Source organism: Panulirus ornatus, chromosome 9, assembly GCF_036320965.1.
Source record: "Panulirus ornatus isolate Po-2019 chromosome 9, ASM3632096v1, whole genome shotgun sequence".
Classification (NCBI taxonomy): domain Eukaryota; kingdom Metazoa; phylum Arthropoda; class Malacostraca; order Decapoda; family Palinuridae; genus Panulirus; species Panulirus ornatus.
The window spans coordinates 46476982-46498354 of NC_092232.1; the positions used below are offsets into that span (position 1 = coordinate 46476982).

General features: G+C 38.7%; 1 protein-coding gene across 1 annotated transcript in view; it reads right to left on the reverse strand.

Moving 5' to 3' along the window:
* Window positions 1-14389: 14389 nt before the first annotated feature.
* Window positions 14390-21373, reverse strand: part of na (sodium leak channel non-selective protein na) — a 175986-nt gene continuing 169002 nt past the window's right edge. The window contains exon 32 of the mRNA XM_071665125.1: window positions 14390-15094. Coding sequence (XP_071521226.1) covers window positions 14889-15094 — 206 coding nt within the window. The 3' untranslated portion in view covers window positions 14390-14888. The remainder of the gene's footprint in view (window positions 15095-21373) is intronic.

Sequence of the window (21373 nt, forward strand, 5' to 3'; positions counted from 1 at the left end):
GTTGGGAAGAAGTAGCCTTGTAAAATCCAAGTGCTAAAATGCAATTTCTCCCTATTTCTCTGTTTAGGAGTCACTTGTTTCCCCTGTTCAATTTCAAAACACAACTGAACCTTATAATTACATTAACATTTCGGCCTTAACCATAGCCTCCATTTCATCCTAGAAACTCCACATAATCAGCATAAGTCTACTTTCCAAAAGCTGTGGGCTTTATATAGGTGCCGTATTATCATCCTTGTGAGCAGCTATCTCACATCTACAGGAGTTTCATATTTGCCAAGGGGTGGCTCATCTTCCATCTGTGTGTTAACCAGAGTAGAATCAAAACCCTTCCATCTCATTAATTCTAATGGCATTATCTCTTTTCAGCCTTTCCAATCTGTATGTTGCAATGTTGTGAATCTCTCTCTATCCTTGAGATTTTGGCCATTGTTCTCATGGGATGATCAAGTGTGTCCCCTCACCTAAGGCACACATATGGCTGCTGTCGCCCACAGTTCCTGTGCGAAAAATGGCCACTCAAAGATTGGCTGCTATGGTGCCTCCTCCTTCGATCGAACAGCTAAGAAGCAGGGGAATTCTCTTCCTTCTCTCATCATGCCCTCTTCCTCTAACACTTCTTTCTGTAAATGTCAGCTCTACAAACACCTGCAGAACCCTGAATAATTTCTATCTCTTTTATACTTTCAGCCAAAAAGTCCTTCATTGAGGCATGTTTGCCCATCATGTCAGTAACCATGTATGAAATAATATAAAAAAGGCTCATGTGAATGAGTCGTTGAGCCTAATCACCAGAGTTTCTTCACCATAATATATAATACTGATGTAGGTAGAGTGGAGACTAGATCAAGATTGGTTGTTGCTCCTCTCCGACAGTGACACTGTACAGGTGTTACCATCACTCTAGCAGCCATCCGACCAATACAGTTACCTTGACTTCTACTTCTTCAATATGGCCATAGTTGTTGTCTCTTGTTACTAACCTAACTACACCATACATGTTCTGATTTGGTATGAACACTGACAACTGTTGATGTAAGTTTTTCTTGATAAAAAATACTCACTATACATATATGAAGATAATTTTTAAACTGATAACAAACTTGAATGCTATAAATGTTATATATATATGTGTGTGTGGTGTGTGTGTGTGTGTGTGTGTGTGTGTGTGTGTGTGTGTGTGTATTCATCACTCATCATATGCTTGTAATGATAAGTGGATCTTGTAGCAACTCACTAACCTCATGAGAGTTTTAACAAATAATCATCCATAAATCCTGTATTAACCTTATTTATCATAGCTTAGGAAACGTAGTCCAAAAGTGATTATCTTCATGTAGTGGAGAATACAATAAATAAGTACTTTCAGCTATCCTGATGTATTTCTTGCCTTCCTCAGGAGACTGTATACCCTGTGTGTAACCACCCCCTTCAAAAAATACACACACACCATTCCTTAAGTCCAAAGGAACCTGGTGTCCAAGTGTGTGGCCCTGACCAACCTTTGATACAGTGTCTCATAAGACACTCTGTTCACACTTAGGATTCAATAGGACTGTCACAGCCACCCTCCAGCTAACACAACACACTATAGCACAATTCCCATTTACCTCTGAGGTTAGGTAGATGTGATGCTTGGTTTCCACACCTGGCTTTATGTTTGTGACCTTTTTTATTAGCTAAGATCAAAGTATGAAATATTGCCAACTGTGAGTGTTGTTTGAAGCTGATGACCCCATGTGTGTTCACCAAAGCAGCTGCATTCCTTCATTAAGCTACTTTACCTCTGTGAGGTTCTTGGTGTGTTAGAGGTGGAGTTTGGCATTTTATCCAGCTGGCATGCTTTCTGAAACAACGGCTATGTCCTCAATTTTCCTTATCAAAGAAAATGGGCAGATCTTTTCAAGGACTGACTGACAAATGATGAGGACCTTGGGTCAGGAATTCAGATGCTTAATCTGTTGTTGTTGCTCCCTGATCTTCTCTTTCACCACAGTTGACTAGGCAGGTTAAGTCTGCTCCAGTCAATGTAGAGGATGACCCTGCCCCTCCTATCAGTGCTTCTCTGTCTAGCAGAAAAGGAGGCCCCTTCATATCTTTCACCAGCAAAAAGAATGATCCATTGGATCCAGCACACTTTAGCTACAGTAGATCTCAGTGGGATCCCATGTCACAGCTGCAGGGCTCCAGTTACGTTCCTCTTCACACTGTCCCTTTCCTACCTTCAGAGAAGGTTTCTGGGCACTCTCCATTGGATGGGTCAGAAGTCCTTGCCAGGTCCAAGTAAACTACAGGTCCCTTCCCCATCCTTTGGCTGGAGGATTCCAACTCTTACATGGAAGCTTCTTGATACAGTAAAACCTCTGTTATCTGAAATGTTCTGGGAATCAGCCATTTCAGATAAAATTTCATGTTATTCCAGGTTATTCAATACATTAAATTCAGAAATTGTCATATTCTCCAATATTCTACACAAAGGAAATACGAATATATGTAAGCTAATAAGCACTACTAAATGCCTCAGCCTTCTTCTGTTGCTAGGTGATATAAATAGCTGTCATGCCATTGTTGATGTGCCACCTTAGACTTCCCTTAGCTAGCCTATTGCAAAACTCCTTCTTCTCAAGGCTTAAATTGTTCTACTTGCACCTCATGCAGGATGTAGATGACTTCAAGGAGTTGTCAGGCAATTGCTGCAATGCTTGAAAGGGGCCATTATCCACAGCAATAATCTAGGGTACACAAAATTCAAAAATGAGCAAGACCAGTACACAACACTTGGACCATAAAGCACAAGGAGATGGTAAAGGAATGCTTTGCCTCACAAATAACATGTTTGCAGTGATTATGGGCAGTGATAAAAAGGAAAGTTTTCCAAGCCCAAAATGCCTGATCCCTTGCCTGAATGGCCTCAGAACAGGAGCAGTTGAACCATGGATTGGATGAAGAGGTTGTTTTGGAAGAAGAGGGGATAAATGTTACCATTCCTGCAAGAATAACCTCTGCTATGCTTTTGGTGGAGACAGAAGCATTACCACATAAGAGACAGAACCCTTTGTTTGAAAAAATTAGGAAAAAGGATCTGTGGCACTCGCCTCTACCTTAATTAGATGCTACTTGAGTTTTGATGTTGTGGGGAAATATTGAGTGGAAAGAAGGGTCACTTGTTCAGGAGAGTCAGATTCCATTGTGCCTCCAAATCATCATTGAACATTAAAGGTATCTACTTTTACTTTTCGGTTTGTCTTCAAAAAATTCTTTTTAAACCCTCCTTCTCTGGTAACCTCTAATGCTCATTGGACAGACTGCAGGGGAGGGAAAAGTAGGATCTTGAATTCTAAAAAAATTTTTCTCTCCAGGCAATGTCCTTTGAGTATTTTTTTTCCTGTACTCTTATCCTACCCAGCTTTCTCCTATTTTTGTGATATTTTCCCTGAATCTAATGAGACCATCGAGGGTTAGTGCCCCCGATCTATGAATAATGAGCTCTAATAGGCTAAAAATAAGTCATTGACAGCAGGCCAGTGGTGCTGATGACAGGCCAAAAGGCAAACCGTAACATGAGAGCTGCTGCAATCACAGTTAAGGTGTTCCTTATGGGTAAGTGAAGGCTAATACTTCCTCACCGAAAATACTGAGGAAAAGAATGTTATGACTCTTACATTCCTAGACAATATATCTTATTCAAGGGACACCATCTTAGAAAGAAAAGGTTCCTTGAATCCTAAAATCCACATTTTTGTATACCAAACTACATCTCTCAATTTAGTGAGGTAGTGTAAAAGATGAACAAACAACATTCATGTATAATATGCTAAAACCATCCACAACCATGGACCATAGACCACTCCATGGCTTACAGTGAATGCTTTGCATACTCTGGTCCAGTTCACTGACATGTTTCCCCTCATACACCAACCCATTCTATCTAATGCATGCCTCTTGCTCTCCTGAATGTTTGGGCCCTGATACCCTTAAGCCTCCTTCACTCCATCCATCCAGCTCCTCTTTGGTTCTCCCCTTCCCTTGCTTGCTTCACTTCTGATTCATACATTTTCTATATCAGTTTATTCACTTCTCTTCTCCATTCACTCAAACTAGCACAAATCAGCACACTCTAATCAGTCCTCTCCTCTAAATTCATTATTTCTTATATGCCTGAACCATCTCATGCCATATATCATCTTCAAGCATTTCATTTCCAGTGTATCCAATCTCTTCCTTTCTTTTTCATTCAAGAGGCAAGTTTCTCATCATTTAAACAATGTTAGGACAACTATTCTTTCAAACACACCCGTCTTTTCTTCCATAACCACTGCAACACAATCTGTGACTCATTCTGGCCACCATAGTTCCATTAGCTGTCATATTTACAACTAATAACCCAAGGCAGCTTACGGTACAGGCTTTATGCTGTAATAAAATGGGACAAACAAGTCCAAGATTGACAAAATAGTTCAAAAAGTGTACTTAAAGTACCAACAGAGGAATCAGGTAACTAAATAAATGTGAGCATCTGAACTTTCGGTCAGAATATTTAATTTTATTGAAACAGAAAAAAGAACCCATTTCAAAACATGTAATGTGGTACATGGCTGTGTAAATATACTAAAATATATCTAATTCACTAACTACTCATCTTACAATATAATCATGTATATACAACTGTCAGCTAAAAAATACTGTAAAACATTTGTCTCTCAGGAACTAAATTATATAAGCCTTTTGGAAAATACTACATACATGTTTTATGACAGAAGAATATAGGCATATACTTTAAAAAAAATTTGGCCATTAAGGTCCTGTCAGTCCTTATACACAAACATATTCATAATGAGAAAAATCAAACATGACAGACCTATTCATAGAATATCATTCATTCATTTATCATGTTCCACTGTGTCTGAGATTATCCATTGTAACAAACTACAAAATACTTATAAAAAAAAAGAAAAAAATTGCCCTGTATGATTTGTGAAAAATCTGGATGTTTACTACCACCAAGGCACTAAGCGTTATTGGTAGAGTAGTCAAAATTGTGTGTGTGTGTGTGTGTGTGTGTGTGTGTGCGAGATATCTGACTGTAACTGGAAGATAGCTCTGAAAAATCTAAATGCTTTTTACTAATATATTTCAATCATCTGCTTCTGAATATGGAAATAAAGTCCTTTGAATTAGATCTGCTATGGTCAGTGGTAGTATAAGAGAAAAAGATACAATAGTTAATTGAATTAAGCTCTTAAAATGAAATTTGGGCAAGTCTTATGTAATAAAAGCAGTATGAAATACATTGTCCTAATCATGATAATCCATAAAAAGGCCACTTAACTTCTATGTATTCTGCTGTTACTAAACTGCTGTATCATATATCAGACATTTGTATTCATATTCTTTCTAGTAAGGAAATAAGCTCTGAGATTCAATGGGCAACACTTGACTTTTTCTATTCTATAATACTATATCAACATTACAGATTATACCTCTATATATTTATTTACATCTTACTTATTATACTTGATCGCCACTAGGAAACAGACGAAGAATGGCCCATCCACTCATATACACATATATATACATATTCCTATGAGTCCACAGGGAAAATGAAACACGAAAAGTTCCCAAGTGCACTTTCGTGCAATAATCACATCATCAGGGGAGACACACGAGAGAAATATAACAGCCGGTTAATATACATCGAAGAGATGAAACTAGGACGCCATTTGGTAAACATGTGATTGACGCCAAATGGCGTCCTAGCTTCGTCTCTTCGATGTATATCAAATTACTTATATTTCTCTCTTGTGTCTCTCCTGATGATGTGATTATTACATGAAAGTGCGCTTGGGAACTTATCGTGTTTCATTTTCCCTGTGGACTCATAGGAATATACACATATACATATTCATGCTTGCCTTCATCCATTCCTGGTGCTACCCTGCCCCACAGGAAACAGCATCACTACCCCTGATTCAGCAAGGAATCCTCAGGAAAACAGACAAAAAAAGGGTACATTTGTTCGCACTCAGTCTCTAGCTGTCATGTGTAATGCATCTAAACCACAGCTCCCCACAGACCTTTTTTCCATGGTTTACCCCAGACGTTTCACATGCCGTGGTTCAGTCCATTGATAGTATGTTGACCCTGGTATACCACACTGTTCCAATTCACTCTATTTTTTGCACACCTCTCACCCTCTTGTATGGTTTGGAGAGAAAGCAATTATGCAGTCTGTTGGAGATGAGAGGGCCTGGGAAGTCAGTCAGCTGTCGTTCGCCGATGGTACAGCCACCAGTTTTGTTTGCCGATGATACAACCACTAGTGTTGTTCACCGATGATACAGCACTGGTGGCTGATTCGAGCAAGAAACTGCATAAGTTGGTGATTGAGTTAGGAAAGGCATGTGAAAGGAGAAAGTTGAGAGTAAATCTGAATAAGAGCAAGATTATTAGGTTCAGCAGGGTTGAGGGACAAGTTAGTTGGGATGTAGGTTTGAATGGAGAAAAATAGGAGGAAGTGAAGTATTTCAGATAACTGGGAATGGACTGAGCAGTGAATGGAACCATGGATGTGGAAGTGATTCACAGGGTGGGGGAGGGGTGAAGAATGTGTGGAAAGGAAGAATGTTATCTCGCAGAGCAAAAATGGGTATGTTTGAAGGAATAGTAGTTCCAACAATATCATATGGTTGTGAGGCATGGGCTACAGATAGGGTTGTATGGAGGAGGGTGGATGTGTTGGAAACAAAATGTCTAAGGACAATATGTGGCGTGAAGTGGTTTGATCAAGTAAGAAATGAAAGGGTAAGAGAGAAGTGTGGTAATAAAAAGAGTGTGGTTGAGAGAGCAAAAGAGGGTGTGTTCAATTGGTTTGGACACATGGAGAGAATGAGTGAGGAAAGACTGACAGAGAGGATATAAGTGTCAGAGGTGGAGGGAAGGAGAAGCGGGAAACCAAACTGGAAGTGAAGGGATGGAGTGAAAAAGATCCTGAGGGATCAGGGCCTGAACATACAGGAGGGTGAGAGGCGTGCAAGGAATAGAGTGAACTGGAACAATTTGGTAAATCGGGCTGAAGTGCTGTCAATGGATTGAACCAGGGAATGTGAAGTGTCTGGGGTAAACCATGGAAAGGTCTGTGGGGCCTGGATGAGGAAAGGGAGCTGTCATTTCGGTGCATTACACGTGATAGCTAGAGACTGAGTGTGAACGAATGTGGTTTTTTTCTTTACCTGGCACTACCTCGCTGGTGTAGGTGGAGGGGATGCTATTTCATAAGTGGTAGGGTGGCGACAGGAATGGATGAAGGCAGCAAGTATGAATATGCACATGTGTATATATGTATATGTCTGTGTATGTTTATATATGTATACATTGAAATGTATATGTATGTATATGTGCATGTCTGGAAATTTATGTATATACACGTGTATGTAGGTGGGTTGGGCCATTCCTTGTCTGTTTCCTTGCGCATCCTCACTGACACGGGAGACGACGATTAAATATAATAAAAAAAATAATATATAATATAATATAATATAATATAATGTAATATATGTCTCCATGGTTGTTTAATTTGTTTATGGATGGGGTTGTTAGGGAGGTGAATGCAAGAGTTTTGGAAAGAGGGGCAAGTATGAAGTCTGTTGGGGATGAGAGAGCTTGGGAAGTGAGTCAGTTGTTGTTCGCTGATGATACAGCGCTGGTGGCTGATTCATGTGAGAAACTGCAGAAGCTGGTGACTGAGTTTGGTAAAGTGTGTGGAAGAAGAAAGTTAAGAGTAAATGTGAATAAGAGCAAGGTTATTAGGTACAGTAGGGTTGAGGGTCAATTCAATTGGGAGGTGAGTTTGAATGGAGAAAAACTGGAGGAAGTGAAGTGTTTTAGATATCTGGGAGTGGATCTGGCAGCGGATGGAACCATGGAAGCGGAAGTGGATCATAGGGTGGGGGAGGGGGCGAAAATTCTGGGAGCCTTGAAGAATGTGTGGAAGTCGAGAACATTATCTCGGAAAGCAAAAATGGGTATGTTTGAAGGAATAGTGGTTCCAACAATGTTGTATGGTTGCGAGGCGTGGACTATGGATAGAGTTGTGCGCAGGAGGATGGATGTGCTGGAAATGAGATGTTTGAGGACAATGTGTGGTGTGAGGTGGTTTGATCGAGTAAGTAACGTAAGGGTAAGAGAGATGTGTGGAAATAAAAAGAGCGTGGTTGAGAGAGCAGAAGAGGGTGTTTTGAAATGGTTTGGTCACATGGAGAGAATGAGTGAGGAAAGATTGACCAAGAGGATATATGTGTCGGAGGTGGAGGGAACGAGGAGAAGAGGGAGACCAAACTGGAGGTGGAAAGATGGAGTGAAAAAGATTTTGTGTGATCGGGGCCTGAACATGCAGGAGGGTGAAAGGAGGGCAAAGAATAGAGTGAATTGGAGCGATGTGGTATACCGGGGTTGACATGCTGTCAGTGGATTGAATCAAGGCATGTGTATGGGGGTGGGTTGGGCCATTTCTTTCGTCTGTTTCCTTGCGCTACCTCGCAAACGCGGGAGACAGCGACAAAGCAAAAAAAAAAAAAAAAAAAAAAAAATAATGTAATATAATATAATATAATATTTTGTGTGATCGGGGCCTGAACATGCAGGAGGGTGAAAGGAGGGCAAGGAATAGAGTGAATTGGATCGATGTGGTATACCGGGGTTGACGCACTGTCAGTGGATTGAATCAGGGCATGTGAAGCGTCTGGGGTAAACCATGGAAAGCTGTGTAGGTATGTATATTTGCGTGTGTGGACGTAAGTATATACATGTGTATGGGGGTGGGTTGGGCCATTTCTTTCGTCTGTTTCCTTGCGCTACCTCGCAAATGCGGGAGACAGCGACAAAGCAAAAAAAAATATATATATATATATATATATATATATATATATATATATATATATATATATATATATATCATACAAACCTCTGAAAGCCACGATCGAACCCTGTGTGTGGGCATACATACAGAGGAGTAAGTACTTGGTACATATATACAAGTTCAGAGATGGGGCAACATAACTGAAAACCTTTTTTCCTGGAGCACACAAACAGAAATCAAATACTAAAATAGTAATCATATACACACATGAAGCTATAGTTAAGAAAACTGAGGAAGCATTTTGATGATCATGAAAGGATTCAAGAGACTGGAAAGGAACAGAAATGCAGTTTAGTGCAGAAGATTCAGGAGATACAATACCAGAGGAAAAAAGGCAAAGACATTAAAAAGCAAAGAAAGTTTGAGGTGTCTTCCCTAGATGCATTTGAGGCTGGGCAATCAGAGAAAAGACTATAATGCATATAAATCTACTGACAATATTGGGTAGAGAACTGCAGGAGCATTACTGGAAGCCACTCAGAGTAAAAACATAAGCAAATACAAAATAAACTAAATCAGTATCAAACAGCTGCTCAGTTAGAGAAAAAGATTAACTCACACACACACACACACACACACACACACACACACACACACACACACACACACACACACACAAACACAGAAACTGATGATAGTAGAAGGTAGGCCACGTTAGAAGGAGCAGCTTTGGTAGCAGAACATGAGTATGAAGAGTGAGGGAGAGAAAAATAGACCTTGGACAACATAAAATGAGGAATACACAAAATCAATCAAAGCTGTTGAAATAATAATATGCACTGATAGAGATGAAGCAATCAAGGAAGCATATGGGCTAGTTGATGAAAGGCTTAGAAAAGTACAGAGCATACAGGACCAGAGGTCACTAACAAAAAGAGAGTTTATGAGGACAGTTAGAGACAGAGGCTGATGCTTCCACACTTAGGGATCTGGCTATAAAGTGGGTGGCAATAAAATCATAAAAATCAGTAAAGCAGGAGGTTGAATAAGTGTAAATCACTGATTATTTCTAACTTGGAAGAGGAACATACACCAGATAAGGATGATGGGGAAAAAAAGGAGGAAATGTATATCAAAAGACTGCTAGAGGCTATGGGACTGCCAGGTGCAATTTGTGTGATAAGGAAAGGAGAGGAACTGGTGGTTATAAGCAAGAGGTAAGGGGGCGGCCAGTTACGGTTACATTAGACTTGGAGTCATCAAGCCATGAAATACTTAAAACAGCTATGAATCTTAAAGGCATAGTGGAATTCAGTGGGATAATCATCAACTGTGACAAATCCAAGAAAGAGAGGGAAAAAAGCAAAAATTACAATCAGAAGACAAAATCTGGAGACACCACATGTGACAAAATACTGGAGTAGCCTCTAAAATTGCAGACAGGGGATGAGCATTAGGAGTCAGAAATGTCAGAGAAATAAATGTTGATGGATTAATAGTTAGTAGTAAAGAGCTGGAATCCAAGGACTGTGCGAGGGAAAGTGCACCTTATTTTTTTGGAATCACGGAAACTAAGTTTACCAAAGATATAAACCCTTCTGTTCTGCCCAGAGGATAAATGAAAGCAAGAAAGGAAAAAGAAGGCAAAGAGGGGAGGATGAGCCTTCTTAATAAATGAGATCCTAAAGTTATAGAAATGGATGAAGATGGCCTATTCACACAATACAAAATGGAAACAATAAATGCAGGGAAGAGCAAAGTGGTATTATCATAAAATCCTGTAAGAACTGCAAACATTCAGAAAATTATACAATGATAACAATAAAAGAATAATCAGGAAGGTACATGAAGCAGTGAAACACTCACCTCTTAGAGATGGTAAAGTACTGATAATGGGGTAATTTAATCATAAAGAGACAGACAAGGAGTTGGATTCTCATGGTAATAGGGAGTCATGGAGACACAAGTTTTTGAAGTGTGTAAATGAAAATTTCCTATACCAAGTCATGAAGCACACCAGGAAAAAGAGGAACTGTATACAAAAATTTCTTACACCAAGTCATGGAGCACACCAGGAAAAGAGAAACTGATACATCATCACTGCTAGATCTTATCTTCATACATACTAGCATGGATACTTACAATATTACATTTGATAAATCAGTTGCAAGAAGTGATGATATAATACTCAAGTTTGTGTATGTGGTAAAAGAGGCCATTATGAGAGCAGGGATGAGACAGGAAATAAAGAGAAGATACAACTGTTGAATAATTTCTGTGGTAACACAGATTGGGAAATGCAATGCATTAGCCAGGAACTAGGGCTTTGTGTTGAGAAGTTCTGAGAAATTTACAGTGAAGGAGTAGAGGGATGGATACCTCAAGCCTCAAATACAGAGGAAGAAAAGGTTTAATAAAATACATCATGAAGCAAAGAAACTTCAAGATGTGCTGTTGTATGATATATATACCACTCCTGAGAACCAGCATATGCAAGATATAAGACAACACAGAATGAATATAGCAGGGCAAGAAAGGAGCTAAAAAGAAACTTTGAAAAGAATATTGTGGACAAGGAAGGTGAAAATCCAAAACTTTCCCAGTAATTCATCAGGAGTCATTTGTTACTTAAGGAACAGCTAATCAAGCAAAGGAAATCAGAGGTGGAAAAATTGTAGAGGATGATTTAAGGATATCCAAAGAACTGAATAACATTTTTCACAGTGGAAGATACGATAGCCTCAACATCAGGAAGATGGAATGGAGAGGAAATTTTGGAAATCAACAAGATACTTAGAAAAGATGGTAATAAAGAACTAAAAGGACTTGACCAATAAAAGGCTCAAGGTCCTGATGAAATTTCATCACATGTGCTAAAGACATGTGCAGATACTTTACATAAACCACTTCAATTACTGTTCAAGATGTCATTACAGAGTGGCAAAGTGCCATGGGAATGGAAAAGGGTAAAGTTCATAGCTATATACAAGAACGACTGGGAATAAGTGGTGAATTTTATACAGGTCTCATTAACAAGTGAGGTGTGTAAAGTTCTGGAAAAGATCATTAGAAAGCAAGTGGATGACTCTACGGAAGAGAAATTTCTTAAGTAAGAGACTGAATTTTTGAAGGGAAAGGTCATGAATAACTAACACTGTGCTAGACTGGCCCTCTGCCAATGGCCTGTTAAGGGTGAGGCACTAAAGGCTGAGAAGCAGCACTGGAGTTCTTTAGCTATGGAGACTGTTGCTAGGGCCATCCCTTTGAGGGAGTTCCAATTGGAACAAGTGTCAGAGATAAAGATAAATAGATACAGTAACTAACCTCTTAAGAGTTATACAAGAAAGTGATCTCAATCCTCGATGAACTGTCTGTATCTGGACTGCCAGTAAGCACTTGACACTGTACCACATTAGAGGTTGATTAAGAAGCTGAATCACCAGGCACAAAGAAAAGGTGGGAACAAAGTTAGAGCAGCCATTTCCAAAATGGGTTAAGGTGACCACTGCAGTGCCACAGGGTTCAGTTCTGGGACCATTACTCAACCTATATTAAGGACATGCAAGAGGTTATGATATCCTATCTGAATATGTTTGGGTTCAGTTCTGGGACCATTACTCAACCTATATCAATGACATGCAAGAGGTTATGATATCCTATTTGAATATGTTTGCAGATAATGCATCAGTCATTAGGAAAGTGAAAAGTGGGAAGAATTGCATGAGCTTACAATGGGAACTAAACAGACTCCAAAATTGGTTTGAAATATGGTTGATGAAATTCAACACAAGTGAATGCAAAGTAATGAGGACAGGACAAAGCAAGAGATGGCCTTAATATGATTATCACCTACCAGGAAATAAGCTTCAGGATTCTGTGTGAAAAGGGCTTGGTAGTTGATATCGTCCCTAACCTCACCAGGGTTCCATATTAGGAGAATAGTCAGGGAATCAAACTGTCTGCTGGCAAATATCAGAATAGTTTTCATGTAAATGGATAAGAAAATAATTAGCAAGCTATTGATATCTTACATAAGGCCAAAATTAGAATATGCTTTACAGGTATGGTTACTGTACCTTGAGAAGCACAAAGAGAAGGTCCAAAGGAGGGCAACAAAGATGGTACCAGAAATAAGAGTGCTATTACAAGGAAAGGCTGGAGGCTTTAAATTTACCCATCTTGGGAGAAAGAAGAGCGAGGGATGACCTGACCACAATCTTTAAGTTTTTAAAGAGATCAATGATGTAGACAGTGGATAGTTCTTTGAGAGGAATTAAGTAAGAGCTTGTTCATAAGGATGAGAATACTCTTATAGTAAGAGCAGTGGATGAATGGAACAGATTGGCTGAGGATATGCTTACTGCATAGAGCATACATAAATTTAGGAGGTTGTATGATAACAGAGAATGTTCAAGAGATTAGGCCCCATGAATGCAAACTCCCTCCTTGTAATGTGTACAAATAGGTCATTATACAATTTCAATACATTTCATGACCTGAGATCCTGGCCAAGGACATGAATGATTTCCTCAGCACTAAGGGAGCCCCATAAAGAGGGTCATATGGTTGCAAAGATTCATGATGTATTCATACATATTTTCTTCCATGGTTTGCATATCACTATATCTATTTTCCTTTAAGCCTACATTTACTTGTTCATTATTCTTACATTCTCTGAGTTGTGTATCCTCTCTGATCAAATAATCTAACTCTTTTTACCATTCAACTAAGCCTAAAAATATGGTTTGAGTTTAATGCATAATTACTGTAATCATGTATCTTTCTCCTCATTACATATAACTAACTTACACATTCCTTTTGAATTAATCTCCAACCTAATCTGTCTTGTATCCAGTTCCATCCCACATTTTGTTCATACACATATTTGAATTCCCTTACTCATCAATATTGGAACTGTTTCAAGATCTTTCAGTCTTCATATTTCTATTTCTTTTACCTTCGTTTCATAATTCCTGGCAGGCATGAAAATCTAAAGTTACAACTTCAAATTTCCCATTCAACCTGATGCAGTTGATAGTGAGCAGTTCTTTGAAAAATGCAAAGAAAGAGCAAAAGGAGTTCATATATCATGAAATTTATAATAAAGATATAATAGTAAAATCTAAAGTTACAACTTCAAATTCCCCATTCAACCTGACGCTGTTGATAGTGAGCAGTTCTTTGAAAAATGCAAAGAAAGAGCAAAAGGAGTTCATATATCATGAAATTTACAATAAGGATGTAAATTAATAGATTTGTGGATAAACGGAATATACTAAATGATAAGACTGTAAATGTGCACAGTATTTCTGTATATGGTTCGAAGAGTTGTAAGACACTGTGAAACGTTTAAGAGAAAGGGCTCTACGCATTTAAACTTCCTTGAGAAGAATTTACATGCATACATAAAAAGGAGAGGTTTCAATGGGGTTGAAAGACTGTAAAGCTCACTCCCTATTTGCAAAAACAAGTTAAAACAAATACACAATCCCCGTCTCACATACATAGTCTCCATGTTAAAGCAGTTAGTGTTAGTGTGTGTGTGTGTGTGTGTGTGTGTGTGTGTGTGTGTGTGTGTGTGTGTGTGTGTGTGTGTGTGTGTGTGTGCATAAAGGAATAAAGACATGGTACATATCTACAAGGATAAGAGACAGGGCAACATGAGTTTAAAACTCTCTTCCCAAAACATACAAATAGTCTTGGTATGGCAAGACACACCTAGGTATGGCAAGACACACTTGGTATGGAAAGACACCTAGATGTGGCAAGACACACTTGTGAATGGCTAGACGCACCTAGGTATGGCAAGACACACCTAGGTATGGCAAGATGCACTTGGGTATGGCAAGACACACCTACGAATGGCAAGACACACTTGGGTATGGCAAGACACACTTAGGTATGGCAAGACAAAAAGACACACACACACAAATATAAATTTTCATCAATATCTATAAATAAGATACAGAAATAAACTACCTTAAAAGTTTCATAATAAACCACCTTAAAGATAAAGATTAACAAAAATATGTAGTCATTCATCCTTATCTGTTCCATCACTGAAATCAGAGCCTGAATTGTATCCAACCTGTTCCCGCCACCATTCCCTAACTTCACCTGAGCCTGAGGCAGAACGTGGTAGAACAGCCTTATTACTTGTGATGTTACTGCTTAGTTGACTGCTTCCAGTTGTTATACCTTCTCCTCCTCCAGCTACATGAGGTAGATTCTTATTGCCACCTACAGGATGAAAAATGAGGCCATAATGACAGCATATTTAATTCTGATTATCTTACAGATTCTTCAGCAAACTTATAGATATAAATCATCATTCAATCTTTCTTTTTATCAGCAATTACACAGTATAATGCATAATACCCAGCCTCCAAGGCTCATGGAAATACTACAAATGTATTAACATTACTAAAGTAGAAGTGGTATTTGTCCAAGTGTCGGCTCCTGTCTTTTGCCAAAATGACAATACTCCTCATGTGACGGTCTGCATCATTTCCTTGAGCTCAATATTTCCCTTCCAAGAATATGTTTTCCAGGTAAACTTCCAAAATTCAAATATCCAATATTTCAAGGTCTCCAAAATCTGAACTCAAAATATCCTAAATGAGTTTCTCACTTTTTTCTTGGTCAACTTACATCATGTGTGCCTCTTCAGTTCACAACTTTCAATATATATTCAACAAATTGTGTTCTTCATAGTTTTTGTATACAGTTCTCATCAGTAGATTCTTAACTAATGTATGAACTGATAACTATAATTTTCTACATGTTTAGAAAATTACTGGAGAAACTAGGTGAAATAGATGGATGGTTTACATCCTGCCAAACATTAATGACTGTGTTTATTTCAAAACATTCAAAATATAATTGTGAAAATATATTGTGGAGGTGAAGGTGAAGATTTGTGGGGGTTTTCAGAAAAGAAGAGAGAATGTTGGGGTGAAGACAGTGGTGAGAGTAAGTGAGCTTGGGAAGGAGACTTGTGTGAGGAAGTACCAGGAGAGACTGAGTACAGAATGGAAAAAGGTGAGAACAAAGGAGGTAAGGGGAGTGGGGAAGGAATGGGATGTATTTAGGGATGCAGTGATGGCTTGCGCAAAAGATGCTTGTGGCATGAGAAGCGTGGGAGGTGGGTTGATTAAAAAGGGTAGTGAGTGGTGGGATGAAGAAGTAAGATTATCAGTGAAAGAGAAGAGAGAGGCATTTGGACGATTTTTGCAGGGAAAATATGCAAATGAGTGGGAGATGTATAAAAGAAAGAAGCAAGAGGTCAAGAGAAAGGTGCAAGAGGTGAAAAAGAGGGCAAATGAGAGTTGGGGTGAGAGAGTATCATTAAATTTTAGGGAGAATAAAAAGATGTTTTGGAAGGAGGTAAATAAAGTGCGTAAGACAAGGGAGCAAATGGGAACTTCAGTGAAGGGGGCTAATGGGGAGATGATAACAAGTAGTGGTGATGTGAGAAGGAGACGGAGTGAGTATTTTGAAGGTTTGTTGAATGTGTTTGACGATAGAGTGGCACATGTGGGGTGTTTTGGTCGAGGTTGTGTGCAAAGTGAGAGGGTTAGGGAAAATGATTTGGTAAACAGAGAAGAGATAGTAAAAGCTTTACAGAAGATGAAAGCCGGCAAGGCAGCGGGTTTGGATGGTAATGCAGTGGAATTTATTCAGAAAAGGGGGTGACTGTATTGTTGACTGGTTGGTAAGGTTATTTAATGTATGTATGATTCATGGTGAGGTGCCTGAGGACTGGCGGATTGCTTGCATAGTGCCATTGTACAAAGGCAAAGGGGATAAGAGTGAGTGCTCAAATTACAGAGGTATAAGTTTGTTGAGTATTCCTGGTAAATTATATGGGAGGGTATTGATTGAGAGGGTGAAAGCATGTACAGAGCATCAGATCGGGGAAGAGCAGTGTGGTTTCAGAAGTGTTAGAGGATGTGTGGATCAGGTGTTTGCTTTGAGGAATGTATGTGAGAAATACTTAGAAAAGCAAATGGATTTGTATGTAGCATTTATGGATCTGGAGATGGCATATGAGAGAGTTGATAGAGATGCTCTGCGGAAGGTATTAAGAATATATGGTGTGGGAGGCAAGTTGTTAGAAGCAGTGAAAAGTTTCTATCGAGGATGTAAGGCATGTGTACGTGTAGGAAGAGAGGAAAGAAAGTGATTGGTTCTCACTGAACGTAAGTTTGCGGCAGGGGTGTGTGATGTCTCCATGGTTGTTTAATTTGTTTATAGATGGGGTTGTTAGGGAGGTGAATGCAAGAGTTTTGGAAAGAGGGGCAAGTATGCAGTCTGTTGTGGATGAGAGAGCTTGGGAAGTGAGTCAGTTGTTGTTCGCTGATGATACAGTGCTGGTGGCTGATTCATGTGAGGAACTGCAGAAGCTGATGACTGAGTTTGGTAAAGTATGTGAAAGAAGAAAACTAAAAGTAAATGTGAATAAGAGGAAGGTTATTAGGTACAGTAGGGTTGAGGGTCAAGTCAACTGGCAGGTAAGTTTGAATGGAGAAAAACTGGAGGAAGTAAAGTGTTTTAGATATCTGGGAGTGGATCTGGCAGCGGATGGAACCATGGAAGCAGAAGTGAGTCATAGGGTGGGGGAGGGGGGTGAAAATTCTGGGAACCTTGAAGAATGTTTGGAAGTCGAGAACATTATCTCGGAAAGTGGTTCTAACAATGTTGTATGGTTGCGAGGCGTGGGCTATGGATAGAGTTGTGCATAGGAGGGTGGATGTGCTGGAAATGAGATGTGTGAGGACAATATTTGGTGTGAGGTGGTTTGATCGAGTAAGTAATGTAAGGGTAAGAGAGATGTGTGGAAATAAAAAGAGTGTGTTTGAGAGAGCAGAAGAGGGTGTTTTGAAATGGTTTGGTCACATGGAGAGAATGAGTGAGGAAAGATTGACCAAGGGGATATATGTGTCAGAGGTGGAGGGAACGAGAAGTGGGAGACCAAATTGGAGGTGGAAAGGTGGAGTGAAAAAGATTTTGAGTGATCGGGGCCTGAACATGCAGGAGGGTGAAAGGCGGGCAAGGAACAGAGTGAATTGGAACGATGTGGTACATCGGGGTCAATGTGCTGTCAATGGATTGAACCAGGGCATGTGAAGTGTCTGGGGTAAACCATGGAAAGTTCTGTGGGGCCTGGGTGTGGAAAGGGAGCTGTAGTTTCGGTGCATTATTACATGACAGCTAGAGACTGAGTGTGAACGAATATTGCCTTTGTTGTCTTTTCCTAGCACTACCTCGCACACATGAGGGGGAAGGGGGTTGTTATTCCATGTGTGGCGAGGTGGCGATGGGAATAAATAAAGGCAGACAGTATGAATTATGTACATGTGTATATACGTTTATGTCTGTGCGTGTATATATATGTGTACACTGAGATGTATAGGTATGTATATTTGCGTGTGTGGACGTGTATGCATATACATGTGTATGTGGGTGGGTTGGACCATTCTTTCGTCTGTTTCCTTGCGCTACCTCGCTAACGTGGGAGACCGACAAAGCAAAATAAGATAAAATAAATAAAATACTTCACAAGCAAATATCTACACAATTCTCTTCAAAGAACCTTACTTTATGCATGAATTAATAATCAAACACATTTTTGTTTTCATTCTTGACCTCACTTTGCTTCACCAGAAACAGATGAAGAAAAATTCATATTTAGAAAAATATAACAGGAAACATCTAAAGTTGCCAAAATATACTAGAATAAGGCAGTGTATGCCATCAAAATTCCAAAAGCTGTGTTCATTCAAGAAAAGTGAAGCCAAAGAAAAGGCAGCACTGTATGATCCCTATATCAGATCAGTCTTCCAAATATGATAAATCTTTAACACCAAAATATTTAAAAACAGGTACTCTTTTATGAAGTCAGAACATCAAATAAGAATGTCATCATTATCATTATTATACTTTGACGCTGTCTCCCACGTTAGCGAGGTAGCGCAAGGAGACAGACGAAAGAATGGCCCAACTCACCCATATACACATGTATATACATACACGCCCACACACGCACATATACATACCTATACATTTCAACGTATACATATATATAAATATTTTATTTATTATTATATTATACTTTGTCGGTCTCCAGTGTTAGCGAGGTAGCTCAAGGAAACAGATGAAAGAATGGCCCAACCCACCCACATACACATGTATATACATACACATCCACACGCGCACATATACATACCTATACATCTCAACAGACATACACAGACATATAATAAAGACAATAAAAGTTTATGTGTCCTCAACTTACTCAAGGAAATATAAACATGGTGGGAGTGCATTCTTGTCTTTGGTTATTTTATATCAAATGTTTCTAGTTATGATCATCATTAATTCATGCATTCAGGTAAGAACTTTCTGAAGAAAGTCATATAGAAAAATATGAAAACTATAATACTCTGAAGAAAGTCATGTAGAAAAAATATGAAAAATATAATACACTGTATGACTTTGTCAAATGAATCTAAAATGTTTTGAAATGAACACCATCACAAATGATCTGTAAGAGATACAATCAACTATTTCACCTATTCTCTATAATTTTCTGAAAATGTAGATAATTATCAATTCTTACATTAGGTAAGAACACAGAAAATACTTTGGAAAAAAAAAAGAATGAAAAATAATATTTTTCATACCATATCATCAATTTTATGTTGAATGATTTGAACTGGAGAGGTGCAGGAACTAGGCAAGAATTCCATCTCAGTGCAAAAAAAAAAATCCTGAAATATACCAGAATAACTTACCCAGGGAGAAATAAACCTGTGGGAGTGTACTGGTAAAGATATCTAACCAATACACTCCCATACCCTTTCTTTATTGTCTCATATTTTCTGAATGTGTAAATGATGATTAACTCACTCATTAGATAAGAATTTCTTTACAGAACTATGTAGCAAAATATGCAAAGTATAATACACTGTATGATTTTATCTATCATATCGATTACATCTTAAACACTTTAAAATGATTGCTTCCATCTTTTACACCTATTTTCCCCTAAAATTTATTGAATATGTAGAAAATTCTCAATTCATGCCTTATGTAAGAACCTACTGAAAAGAACTCAAGAAAATTTATGAAAATTATAGTTTACTGCATCATTTTATTGATCATACACTTAATGTTTTGAGCCAAAGGGGTGTGGGGGCTATGTACGAATTCCAGCTCTATACCTATATCCCTCACGCTTGTTCACTTTGGGAACTCCCTCATGGCAAAAGTCTCCATAACCAGTGAACTTCAGTGCCACTTCTTGGCTAAAAATCCCATCTCAGTATAAAAAAAAAAATGAAAAAGCCAATGCCTATCATCCTCCTGCATATTTAGGTCTAGACCACCAAAAGTATTTTTCATTCCATCCTAAAATTTAATCTACACCATCTCCTTTTCCCTTTCACTTCTGACACATATAGCCTCTTTTTGAACCTCTCCTCCTCAAGCTACCCAGGAAAAAAGTAGAGGAACTTGTAGTGGTAGTGTATTGGTACAGATATGTTACAAATACACACCAATTTCCTTTACTTACCTTCTATTTTAACAATACACACCAATTTCCTTTACCTACCTTCTATTTTACCAATACACATCAATTTCCTTTAGCTATCTTCTATTTTACCAATACACATCAATTTCCTTTAGCTATTACATATATATTCCCATGATTATAACTTCAATCTTCAACTACGACCCTCGAAAAGAAAAATGTGTGGGAAAATATACAAAGAATATACTACACCATATGATTAACCTACACATCAAGTATGAACCTAGTGAACCTACAAAATGATACTTAAAAAAAATATAATTTATCCATTCTATTAATTATATGGTGAATGTTTTCAACCAAGGGATGAAAGAACTACGTAAGAATCCCATCTCCTTGGTTCAAATACACCCCCAAAATAACCAAAATATTCTTGAAGAACACAATGCATGCCATTCAAATTGCATAATTTGTGTTCAAATAAGCTAGTGCAAAAATTTTGCTAAAGAATAAGAAAATAATCACAGCCAATCAAGAAAAAATAAAATTGCATTTCTAAATGCTCTGTCTGATCATTATCTTGTGGAGGATAAGGTGAAGATTTGTAGAGACTTTCAGAAGAGAAGAATGTTGGGGTGAAAAGAGTGGTGAGAGTAAGTGAGCTTGGGAAGGAGACTTGTGTGAGGAAGTACCAGGAGAGACTCAGTAGAGAATGAAAAAAGGTGAGAACTAAGGACATAAGGGGAGTGGGGGAGGAATGGGATGTATTTAGGTAAGCAGTGACGGCTTGCGCAAAAGATGCTTGTGGTATGAGAAGCATGGGAGGTGGGCAGATTAGAAAGGGTGGTGAGTGGTGGGATGAGGAAGTAAGATTATTAGTGAAAGAGAAGAGAGAGGCATTTGGACAATTTTTGCAGGGAAATAATGCAAATGAGTGGGAGGTATAAAAGAAAGGCAGGAGGTCAAGAGAAAGGTGCAAGAGG